Source organism: Triturus cristatus, chromosome 2_2 (genome assembly GCF_964204655.1).
Source record: "Triturus cristatus chromosome 2_2, aTriCri1.1, whole genome shotgun sequence".
Taxonomy (NCBI): Eukaryota; Metazoa; Chordata; class Amphibia; order Caudata; family Salamandridae; genus Triturus; species Triturus cristatus.
In genome coordinates, this window is record NC_140582.1 from 12,072,682 (window position 1) to 12,086,155 (window position 13,474).

At 41.5% G+C, this 13,474-nt stretch overlaps 1 protein-coding gene across 1 annotated transcript in view; it reads left to right on the forward strand.

Moving 5' to 3' along the window:
• LOC146861750 (pro-neuregulin-1, membrane-bound isoform-like) overlaps positions 1-13,474 on the forward strand; it is a 689,810-nt gene that overhangs the window by 302,538 nt on the left and 373,798 nt on the right. The window contains 1 exon segment of the mRNA XM_085640932.1: positions 2,944-2,967. Within this exon segment, the coding sequence (XP_085497058.1) occupies positions 2,944-2,967 (24 nt within the window).

The following is a 13,474-nucleotide window of genomic DNA, read 5'->3' on the forward strand; positions in this document are numbered from 1 at the left end:
ATATATCAGTTAATTATTTATAGTATTTTCTAAGTCATGAACAAATGCTAAATAGGGGTTAGAGTTGCATGCATACAAGGATGCGGAGCTAGTTACATATATCAATAGTGTACATCAGTTAAGCAACTATGCAGTAATTTAAAAAAAGAAGTGGAATACAAAGATTAAACATTGCCTTCTATGCATAGGCAGGTGGATAATGCAAAGTTTAGTGGGCAGATCAGTTAAAACAGCATAGAGAAAGGTGCAACACTATCACATCTAGGTGCATATGGTAGACCATGGTAGCTGTATGCTGGAAAAGAAAAATCAACTAGTTTGCTAAACTGTAAGAAGAATGATTTAGGTCTGCTGAACTGACTGACGGACTGACACACATTCAGTACACTTATTTGCTGGTAATATAAAGCTGGCTATTAAGTGTCCATAAATCACTTGTGTTTAAGGGATGCAGATTTAAGAAATTTTTAGAGCATTTCCTTCTAAATGACATTGAACAACACTATTTTAGAATTAATAATTGATCGTTTTGAAAAGGTGAATTCTAGTCACACTTTGCACATTATGAAGTCTGTTTCTAATATAACTGAAATCCAAGTCAATTTTTGGCACATTGGGACTGCGTCTAGTTCAAATTAAAAAGACCTATACAGTTTCTAGCTCTGCATTATTTCATCATAGGATCCGAATGTTATTCCTGCTTTTACCAAACCAATCTTTGATTCCTCTTGCCTTTCTAACATAGATTTAGTGAGGCTAATAACAAAGTTTAGAACTCATATCACTTAATAGAATTATTTATTATTTAGATCAAATTAATTCTTTGACACTAAATAAAAGCATTTTATCAAATAATATATATGTCTAATGCTTCTGTGATGTTAACAGGCATCAACTCTCTCTTCTGCCATTTGTAGACTACCCTTGTAAATAGCAAAATGAGAACATCATTCCCATTGAACCAGAATATAAACAGGGTGAGAGAGTAATTTATTTTCCATACCTTGAACAAAATGTTTAAATAATCATCAACTGAGGTGTTTCAGACCTACATCTAACAGTTGACTTTTGACAAGCCCACTCTTTAAATAGACTCTGTAATCAAACTAGAGGTTCTCCATTTTTCATCTCCCATACACAATTTCAGGAATAGGGATTTATAGTGATTCTGAACTTGGCCAGACCACCATGTGATATTTAGAAAGCAATAAGAAAACACATTATACTTTATCTTTTGACCTGCACTGTTATAAAAGGGTTTTACCTTACTCGCCTCAGCTTCTTATATCTAGTCAGATTTGCTAATGAATATGCTAAGTGAAGTTACATACATACCAGACATTGTGGTTCTTCAGAAACTTTTCTTTCACCATATAACAGTCCAACACCGTTTAAGTGTATATTTGTAATTGTGCTGTTTTACAAAGCATTTTCAATTTAGCTATTACGGTAGAAGTGTAAAATGTAGGATAAAAAGTAGTATTTCCTGTATGCTTTCAAACCATGGGAGTGGGTTCCTATTAGTATGTGCTAGACATAGCATTGTTCTTCTCAAGATTCCCAATAGAAATACATTGCTGAATTGCCCTGGTTTGGCATTTACCACATAATCAGGTCACCAATAAATAACAGTTTTCATGCATGGTTTGTATCTGTAGTTAATTAGTGGATCTCACCTTGCTTGGGTGTTGCCAAGTAAACTAACATACAACTCTCAAAAATGAATCATCATGACTATAAACACACATACAAACTTAGGCATATTAACAGGGTGTTATGCTATCTGCTTTAAAATATTCTTACAAAAGAGTGAAATTAAAAGTATTTTCTTTTAAATTATTGACTTTTCTGTCCTTCTAAACTTTCCTCAGTAATCCCTTGGCTGCTGCTTTCTTTAATCAGAAGATTATCCTAGCGTCTTTAATACCATCCAAACATAAGAGCAATGGTATTCTCATTCCATTTACAACACTTTATTATAAGAACGTTTCTACGCTACAAGCACCTACAAAACGGGTTTTAGCAGAGCCTTTTTCCTATATGGCTGAAGTACCATGATGAGCATGAATGTGTAAGGTGACCTCATTCTGTGATCATACCATGCCTTAAACTTTAGGGTGCCCACATATTATAAACGTTGTTTGTGGTGGATAGCCATACTGGCAGAAAGACAGATAAACTGGTTTGGGTAGACCAAAAAGCACAGCGATCTACAGAATGATGCTGCAGACAGTGCTTTATAAACAAACAGCTTGGTTTGTAGTTTGACTGATTGACTGAGAGATCAGCAGTTTAGTATAGCGACATAGATTGGCACATTTTTTGAGTTAACTTTTTGAAAGTGGGGTTGTGTTACATATAGATAAAAAGGTTTATAAATGTAAAACGATTGCTGAATAAAACATTTGTAGAAGATTGAGGATATCTAGTGCGAAAGAGAGGAAGGAAAAGTTATAGCAGGGTAAGTCTTGTCAAAGGTGGGGGCAACCATGTAGGAATTATTTGTATATTGAATTTACATGAACAGGGAAACTTAAGTAGACTTCTAGAGTAGTGGAACACATAGAGGTAGATTATGAATGTTTAGCAGATTTAAAACCTTCATGTATATCTACAAGGAGCAACATGTAGACTGGATGTCTGCCCGCATAAATCACAGTAAGATCTTGAAAGGTTATAGTTCACTGATTTTTGTGTGTTTTGTCTTTCCAAAATGTGTGAATTTGATAATGTAAAGTTTCCTAAAGACAATATTGTTATTGAAGCCTACTACAATCTATGTGAGCACTGTCTCATTAACCATGCGCCAGTTGTCCATGTTTCAGTGTTCAAACACAGAATAGTCATAATTTTTATGTGTAATTTGATTTCAGTACAGTGTATTGCTCTTTTCTGAAACTTTGTCCCTTTTTCTTTCTTTTTGTCAACTTTCTGCATTGGCAGAGCATCTTGGGATTGAGTTTATGGGTATGGACCAATCATTCCTCTTAGCCTGCAGATATTGGAGCATACAATGCTTGAAATCTTCTTCCTTCAATTCCTAACCAATTTCTTTATGCTTTAGAAGGGATCATACAGCTATAACAATATATGTCGGCTTTCAAACTTCCCTTAACATTTTGGAATAATCATGCGCATAGCATAGTTTATTTTTCCATAGTTCTTTATGTCCAAGCCGCGTCCTCTAGTGCAGTTAAGTGTAATTTTAAATTGGTCCAAACATTCCCACTTTAAGACACTTTAATCCAGCAGTGCTGTCTAGGTTATAATTGATCATAAATCAGTCAAGTAATTCAGGCCATGCGTGTAACCACATTCAGATGACATATTTTGTCGACACCTGCACTAAAGTAACATAGGAACTAAGGGGTCTATTGCGATGGCGGGTGGACTTTGACCGCCCACCACCGCAACGGCTAAAGGGACTGCCCGACATAGGTGCGGCAGTCCCGTCGTAGGCATTAGGATGCACTCGCCACACTGGCGGGCGCATCCTGCAGTTTTTACATTGCGGCGGGCGGTGCTGCATGCAGCACCCACCGCAAGGTAAAAAATGCTTATTGTGCATTTGAATGCACAACGTGACAGGCACCGCGCGGTGCCCGCCACCTTGTGCATGCAAATGCTGGAGGGTACCATAGATACCCCCCATGTGCACCCCCCAACACCCTGGGGGCCCACAACGGGCCCTCAAATGCAGGATCCGCATGCTTTAACGCTGCCATGGAAAGGCTGATCTCCGCAGTCATCTTAATATGGATGGCGGTGTCTTACAGACACCGCCACCATATTAAACACTTTTTCCGCCCAGTCGACGAGTCGACCGGCGGAAAACCAGCGGACCGTCTTTCCCTCCACTGGGGTCCCTCCCCCCCCCGCCATCGTAATGTGGCGGGGGGAAATTGGAGGTGGGCGGTGGCAATTGGCGGGCGGATCGCCACCGCTGTTCGTGCGGTGGCGATCCGCCCGCCAACATAATCGACCCCTAAGTGCCTACAGAAGAAGTGCACATAAACTATGAAATGTAAGAGAACACAAACCATATTTACCTGTTACTTTTTGTAGGTGAGTACTTGATAAATGTTCCAAATGAATGTCCCTTACAAAAATGCCACTTTTTAACTACTTTTCTAGGTTTGTTTTTTTAAACATATTTTATTGCTTTTCTTAATACGACAACAGCCATTATCAATGGTATACATCTTAGTAATGCACAATACATATGTTTGCTTCCTACCGTCAATATATTCTAGTAAATATAACAGATATTCATTACATTACAGTATCAACCGGAGCACATAATATGTTTGCATATTCAATGTGTTACAGTTATGAAAATAAACATGACAGCCCTCCTCCCCCCCACAACTTATAACTAATCAGCAGTATCCCACCCCCTCCCCCCTACATACAGACTGAGTAAACTACTTTTCTAGTTATTTAAAGAAGTGATATCTATTTTTCTGAGCAGATAGTCAAATATCATATATTTTGTTTACATTTTATTTAATATTGGCAGAAGGTACAAATATGATGACACATGGCATTATTTTATATAAACCTGCTGGGCTTTACAATATGTGTCATGCAGTTCTAGAATTGTGTATACACGACATTACATGCGCATTGTAACTTCAACGGTATCACAGTAGTTCATTCATGTTTTCACTGCTAGATCTTAATTAGCACAATCCCCATATGATGAGTGACTAGAATTATGTAAAAGAGACTTGATTTTATGTCCAAGCTAGAAAGGTACGTTCACAGAGGGCTCCAGATGTCTTTAGGTTGTGATGTACTCTGAAGGAGAGAGGTGCAAACCTCAGCCTGGTCATTACCCATGGCCAGGTCCTTAAACCAGTCCTTTTACATGGGGCTTAGCTCTCCCACTTGATATGGCATTCCACGCTTCCCTAACTACAAAGCCATTGCTACATAATTTCTTAGGGATTTAAGAATAATCTTCATGTAACCCAGCACGTCAACCAAAGGGGAAAGCGGCGGCTGGTCTTCAGTCATTGTGCACATTGTGATTACAATTTATAGCCAGTATTCGCTTACTGGTGGGAAATACCAGGCCAGGTGTATGAAACCTGCCGTGGAAGCTGCACATCTCCAATACTTAAAACTGTCAGTCACACCAAATGTTACCATACTTGCAGTTTAATAGGTTCTATTAATACATTTGTCATGTACTAATTTATGTTGGTGCTTCTTAACCTTTTGACTTCTGTGGAACCCTACATAATAATGATTACTGGAACGTAGGGAGCCCGATTGAGTCATTATTTGAATCTGGAGACTCCCACTGAGTAATTACTAACAGCAGAGGACCAACGATTTGAACGTAAAAGCAATACAGAAACAATCATTCATCAAATTAAATACACAAATGATGAGATCATGTATTTAATTCACAAACAACTATTTTAAAACATCTAACTTTTAATTTTAATGGGAAGAGTGGAGCTTTTCTAAATTGAATTGATTCTGTATAATGCTTTTGCATTGCCCCGCTAGTCAATCTGAGAAAACAATTTTGTAATTTTTTGCCATCAATTTCAAATTCCTTCACATTTACAGAACCTTTTAACATTTTCAATTTTGTTTATTTATATATACTTTATTAGTCTGTTAATATTATTCAATTTCCTAACCATTCACGGACTCCCTGTAGGCTTTACCGAGCCACTGATCTGTCTCACGTTTGGGGAGATTTCCTTGGTTTGCTGACCGCAATAGGCCCACTCTTCAAATCATGCCCAACTCCTGGGCCCATTCTCCTCTTACATTGTGTCCATTCACCTTTAGATCATTTAGCACAGCATAGTAGTGATCCTCCTAGCAGAGAAGGGAGTTGCTATTATCATGGTTAGTAGTTTCCATTTTTTTGGGTTATGTGTTATGTTATGTAAAGGTTCTTGTTAAGCACATATATCACCCTAAAGTCTCAAAGCGCTAGCCTGAACTCAGAAAAAAGGAAAGGGTGAGAGGGGGGGTACAAACTGAAGGAAAGTAGTCTCAGAAAAGCCAGGTTTTAAGAGATTTGCTGAATTTCTTGTGGTCGCTCTCTACACGAAGATACAGAGGCAAGGTGTTCCATAAAGTGGAAGCAAGACTGGAAAATGATCTTCCATTGTTCTTGACTGTGCAAATGTTCGGGATAGTTAGGAGGTTTTTATTGGCAGATCGGAGAGTTCTGACGGGCTGATACCTTTTCAGTTTATTAACCAGATACTGAGGGCCATGTCCATTAAGGTTTTTGTGTACTAGACAATTTATCTTAAAATGTATCTGTTTCCTTATTGGAAGCAAATGAAGGGCTTTCAGACTAGGTGCCGAGGGAAAACGGGGTGGAAGGTTTAAAACCAATCTAGCTGCCGTGTTCTGAGGGACCTAGAGCTTTGTTTGGTGTTCTTCATTTATGGAAGCTAAAAGGGCGTTGCCGTAGTCCAAGCGGCTGATTATTAATCCCTAGACCAGTAGCATTCGAGATGACAGTGGGACCCATTAAAAGATTTTATGGAGGCTTCGCCTTAGTCCATAGCACATACGAGCTACGGGGTTGACGTGGTCTGACATAGAGACATTATTGTCAATCAACACTCCTAGGTTGCGGTCTTAGGTGGGGGGCATATGCCTAGAGTGGAGGGCCACCAATCATTTGTCCACAACGTTTGTGCATTGCCAAAGAGGACGATTTCGGTTTTGCTAGCGTTGAGTTGAAGATGATTGTTTAACATCCAGCCGTGTATGTCCGACATACACTGCCTGAATCTATGTTTGGTGTTGGTAGGCTCTGGTCCGAAGGTAATTAACAACTGAGTGTCGTCAGCGTACAACACTGTATCCAAGCCATAGGATTTGATGACGTTGGCCAGAGGTGATACATACAAATTAAAGAGTGTAGGGCTCAGGATAGATCCCTTGGGGACACCCTAGTCAATGAGTTGGCTGCTGGAAGTAAAAGCACCTATTTGAACTTTGGATGTAAGATCGGTCAGATAGCTCCTGAGCAATTCAACGCGGTGCCCCCAACACCCAGTTCCTGCAGACGATCCAAAAGAATGCTGTGGGAGATGGTGTTGAAGGCAGCCGACAGGTCGAGAAGGACCAAGATGGCAGATTGTCTGGCATCAAGGGAGAGCCTGATATTATCGACCATTTCCAATCATGCCGTTTCGATGCTATAAAAAGCCTGAAACCCAGATTGAGAGGAATCCAGCAAGTTATTGCTTTCTAAATGATTGGTTAGTTGTTTGTTGACCAATGACTCTAAAACCTTCCCGAAGAGAGTAAGAAAAGAGATTGGCCTGTAGTTGTTGGGCTGCTTAGGGTCTAGGGTATGCTTCTTTAAAATAGGTCTGACCATGGCCTCTTTCCATCTTGAGGGCACAGTACAGTGAAATAATGAGAGATTGAGGTGTTTGGTTTGGCCGGGATGAAGGGCTGGTCCAATTTTGGACAGCACATGGGCAGAGACCGGGTCTGTGGGGGAGCCTGATTTCACCCTCCTATGCGTGGATGAAACATCTTCTTGTGTGAATTCAGAGAATTCATTGAGAAGAGAAGGAGGCGAGAGGTGATTGCTGGCAGGTCTCTGATTTGATGGTTCGCTGGCTAGGTGGGGGAAGAGGCTATGAATGTTATTAATTTTATCTACAAAGAAAGATGATAAAGTATCCACCCACTCTTGCGAAGCGATCTGAGTTAGCTGACAAGAGGAGGGGTTAGTAAATTCTTTTAGTATCTTGTAGAATTCTTGTTGAGAGTTGGAGGCTTGATTAATTCTATCCCCTAAGTAGGTCTTTTTGGCCGTGGCAATGTGGTCAAGATAGCCCCTGTGTAAGAATTTGTAGACCTGTCTATCTATAGCACTTTTTGAGTGTCTCAACTTGTGGTCGACCTTCCGGGCGGCTAGTTTGTCTGCTTTTAAGTCTGTAGTGAACCAAGGGGATAGTTTATGAGGGCGTTTGACTTTTATTCTGGGAGCAATTCTTTCTAGGGTCCGACTAATTGCTCCCTCGAAGGATTTGGCTGCCGCATTGGGGTTGTCTAATTCGGATAGAGGAGGGGGGTAAAGTGGAAGGAAAAAGAGGCTAGGCTAATTTTGTCCCATGATCTGCTTAACGTTGGTTCCTTTCGGGAATTTTGCAGGGTCGAGGTTACCTGCATATTACATTTTAATATATGATGGTCGGACCAGAGAACTGGAATTGGTGATTCGACCTTAACGTGGGACGAGTTGGTAAATAAAAGGTCTAGCGTGTGGCTAGCTGTGTGGGTGGAACCAGTCACCAGCTGGTTGAGACCTAAGGTGTTTAGGCTAGAGATGAGGTTGTTGGAGTGTGGGTCGCATAAGAATTCAGCATGATAATTAAAAATCTCCCAATAGGAGAATGTTATCAGCAGCCAGAACATGTGGAGCAATCGTCTTGAATAAATGGCTAACAACATTAGCTTTGTTGCCTGGTGGGCGATAAAGTAAGGCGCCTCTCCAGGATCCCTTGGTTAGACAATTCATTTTGAAAAGGCATATTTCTCCACAATCTGTGAGAAGGGTATCGATTATACAAAGTTTGAAATTGGCCCTAAAGGCTATTGCTAAGCCTCCTCCTTGCTTGTCGTTCCGATCTAATCTCGTCAGCTCGTAATCATGGGGGAGGGTTGTAGAAATGTCAGGGAAAGAAGACTCATGGAGCCACGTCTTGGTGACAAAAAAGAGGTCTGGTTTCTCAAAATCTAGCAAAGTCTAGATTTCAAGGCCATGTTTTGAGAGAGATCGAGCAATGCAAAACATCCCTGTTAGATTGGTAGGATTAGGCGATAAAGCGTTATTTAGGGAGTCAATAGGCCTTACTTTCAAAGATGATTGGCCAATCGGGGGGGGGGGGGTTGTTTGAGCCTTCATAGCCTCAGCTGACTGAGGGATAATGGTACAGTTCACGGGGGGGGGATGCTCTATTGACTGTGTGAAGCTCTTGGCCATGCACATACGTGCTTGCCTTTGGCGCCCTGCTGCGCGCGTCCGCTGCACGCATCAGCTGCGCGATCGCACTGAGCACTTCCTTTTAGCCGGATGGAAGTGGGCGGGTAAAGAAGCTGCTGCGACTAGAGCGCTGATTTCTGATGTCGGTATTTCCGGGCAGTGAAAGAATGATTGATGCACGTCCCTCCTCTCAAACGGCACAAGCCGCTGTGGAATGGGGACAGCACGACTGAGGACAGGTAGGGTGGCGCAGGGTCAATTTCAAAACTTTAGAACGATCTATGGTGCGGGCAGAGTGGAGCCGTGAGCCCTTCTAACCTGTGTAGTTTTTTCTGGTGGAGCTGTAATGATGGCTACTGCTCTCCTATGGTCCTGCACAGTGGTATGACAATATTCAGGGATGTACAAATACCTGTACTGTACAAATTTGTCCTTAGTGTATATGTCACCCAGAGTCCCCAGTAGTCTGGTACCTCGTTGTGTTACAGCTATTTTGTCAGTCTTTCAGACCAAAGCCAGCCTAAGCCATGCTAAGCCCATACATTATTCTGTATGGATCTCTTTGTTAGGTCTGCAAGCCTTCTTTGTTATTATTGTGTTCTGTGATTTGGATCAACCAATCTCCTGTCAAACTCAAAGTCCTGGTATTTTGAAACTGTTTTTTGGGCAAACAGCGCCCGAGCCACCAAAGAGTACACATCAAAATTAAGCGCAGCAAATCCTCCACTTTTATATGACAACTGCAGTGTGCTCCAGCCGATTGTGAGTTGTTTCCCAGCCCAAGAACATTTATTATAAGGGAGTTTAGTGCACTAAATAATTTTTGGGTTCGGTTTAGTGGAAAAGATACAATGAAGTAGGCAATATCACAATTTTTATGAAAATTATCCTACCCTCTAATGAGATTAGCAGGCTATTCCATTTTTTTATTGCGGGGATCTTTTTCCAATGCATTTTCCATGGTTTTCCTTTATAATGAGATATATGTCAGAGCTATATTGTATGCCCAGATATTTAATTAGTGTGTCCTACCACTTCATAGGTAAATCCAGAGTCGGGGCAAGTGTCCCCAAAGGGAGGAAGCATGTTCAATGCGAACCAGTTAATGGTCAGTCCTGAATAAATACTATGTTTCACAGTTTCTTTAATTATAGGGTTTAGATCAAGCTCTGAAACTTTAACAAGCAGGAGAATGTCATCGGCATACATTAATACCAGCACTCGATGGGCCTTAAAGGTGATCCCTTTGTACTGGTGGAGCTCTCTAAGTATACTTGCCAGGTGCTCTACTGCTAGCGCAAAGAGGATTGCTGACAAAGAGCTTCCCTGTCTAGTGCTCTGTCCCATTGTAATAGGGGTAGATTGATTATCTTTATTGTACACTAAGAGTGTGTACAATAGTTTGATTGATTGCATCATGGCATTACCCATACTCTTTCTGGGCCAGTCAGTGGAGTCAAAGGCCTTAATGGCATCCTGTAATGTGGACATTGCGTGCACCTCTGGGTCAATTTGATGTGTTGCTGCGAATTATGTTCATAGAGTATCTGCAGTTGAGATACCCAGTATGAACACAGACTGATCTGGACGAACCAAGCCATGCAGTAGTGGTAGAATCCTATTGGCAATAAGTTTTGTCTGAGTTTTGTTGTCAGTGGTATGTATTAGTCCCACAGATGTCAGGCTTTACCAGATTTAAGGAGAGTAATTACAAAAGCTTCACTTAGTGATGGGGAACTATCCCACACTCTGCGCCTCCTCACACATTTCTCATAGGAATGAAGTAAACTTCTCTGTTTAACCTTAGCCTCAATTGCTTTCAATCTAGTCCTAATTGATTTCAGGGTACCACGCCCTATAGCGATTCACTCCCATGTACTACTGGCTTGAACGGCTCCCAAAGTGTGGCATATGTATTAACTGACCATTGGTTTATTGCAAATTACTATGTGATAATATGCCTTATGTCCTTTTTAAACATGGGGGCCTTGAGTGCAGTGGGTTGGAGATGCCACAGTTATGTCTAATCATAGTATTTGGAATTTGCTGGGTCAGCACCATAGGAGATTGATCTGAGTATGTCCTGGGTACATGTTTTATATCATCCATCCAGCATGAAGCATTAGCTATTCCCAACCTAAAATCTATTCTGGAGCAGCAACCATGTGCGGAGGAGTAAATTGTAATCTGCCTGGCGGGCGAGTATCCGGTCTGCTGACGATCTAACATGTCATATTGTTGCATTAGACCCAGCCAGGACCTTCTCTCTGGCTCTGACCTCCTGTCGAGATCCGCTGCTAGTACTTTCAAGATCGGGTCTAAGGTCAAGATTTGATCACCAATCCAAATAATTGTTTGTGGGTTTAATGCCACACAATGGTCCAGGGTCCAGGAAAAGAATTCCATATCATCATAGTTAGGGCTGTATATATTTGAGTGTTAAATGAGCTCCATGTAGAAAACCTTGATCAAAGAGAAAACGGCCCTCGGTGTCCGAGATCGTATATGTCTGAATCGGACATTTATTTAAATAAGAATGGCAACTCCTCTTGCATATGTGGAATATGAAGAAAATATCTGTTTCCCAGTTTTTCACTGTCCGCAGGGGAGACCTCTTGGGAGGTGGGTCTGTTGCAGAAAAACCATGTCAATGTGTATTACTGCGAGCAAGAATCTGTCCTGTCTTACATTGGACGGTTAGTCCCTGTACCAATGTGGAGTTAATGAGGGCCCGTGAGTTTTTTACTAGCCATCTCCACTATAAGAATGCTGTGCTACAGATAAGTTGTGCCAGTCTATGTAGATAGTAGCCAAACTTTCAAAGAGTTGGAACCTACTCGACATTAACATCCCACCAACCCTCCCACTACCCATGCTGAACCCAAACTCTTCTGTGAAAAACCCCAACATATTCCTACTCTGTGGTTTAAAGAGCAGCAGCCAATGTTGATCTCTAGCCATTTATACCTTTGTCCAAATGCACTGCAGGAGGTAGCCAGAGCAGCAGTGAGGCTGAGGGACTGCCCATAAACTTAGTAATATTTCATGTTCAAGTTATCTCCAGTCCGAAAGGTAAACCCATCCTTGCCATAGTTAGTACATTGTTTAGCCCAATGTCACTAAAATGCTTTCATATATTGTATTAAACATTGGATTATCCGGATAACATTCCTGTGCACACAAGTCCTGTAGTACATCCCCATGTCATGACAGCTAAATGTTTCTCACTTTTGGTGTGTGTAGAGTAGTTGCATACTGTAGAGTATGTTGCATACCTCATTACTCTGAATGCTCTGCGTTACCTGTGACAAATTGGCTGAATGTCAATGAAAAGGTAAAACACGTCTCTATTAATAAGCTGACCAAGTTAAATAAGACAATATTGAATAAAGTGCCGGTCAGAAACCGCAAAACCCAACCTGCAGGAAATAAGCAATACAAGATTAGTGAAATGCCAAATGCGGGATTCCCTTTTGTTTTTGGATTTTCAAACTTAGAACGCTTGCTAAAATATTCAGAAGTACTGAAGGAGGTTTCCACTGCTTAAACTGAGATGGGCGCTTAAAATGCAGACACATCGATTCGAAACTGGGGAGCAGATCATCGCCGATTTGTTGTATTCTAATCCACAGCATATAGAAAGAAATCACAAAGCTGTTTGAAGTCGTTTGTAGGAGTTTATTTAAGAATTTCCCCAGCTCAGCCATAAATGGAGTAGCTAGCAGCAAACTTGCACTCCCAATCTAAACACAACAGAGTGACCACAGGTGACATAGAAGCAGTCTGAGCAAACGCAAGGTATTAGACAACAGTCAGTATCAGAATCTTCGTTGGGCGGGTTCCGCAGGAAGTTGGATTTTCTGAAATCCATAGTGATGGGACTCCCCATCCTGAGTGCCCAGTCGTGCAGCCCTGGGCCTCCCCTTGCAGCAGTTCCCAATTTTGTGTAGCCCAAACCAAGAGAAGTGCAGCCATATCATTCTGGTCCTTCCTCTCCTTAGCTAAGAAAATAACGAGAGATTTCCACCCACACCTCCAAATCTTCTGGGAGTTTATTATCCCATCTAGCCCTCCTGAGATGTGTTTCTTCCACCAGAGCCGAAACTGTCACATCCCTAACCCAGATCTCTCAGCTGGGGTTTGTGGCCCCCATCCAACCAATGGCCACTCATCGTTCTGCCAACATGAGGGTCAGCTGAAGAAACTTACAATCCATTTTCTTTGCCCTAGGTCTTTGCACTATGCTTAACAGGGAATGTTGTGGTGAGGGCGTCAGTCGAGTCCAAGTGGCCTCAGCTAATGTGTCTACAACTAGCACCCAAAATTGCATCATACCTGGGCCCGACCAGGCCATATTTAAGAACATGGCCCCCGGGGAAAGACATCTGTGGGCAATCTGCTGATTTAGCTGGGTATATTTTGCTTAGAGTGATCAGTGTGAGGTAGGTGCTGTGAAGAAAGTGGAAGTGAATCAGATTGAAGCGT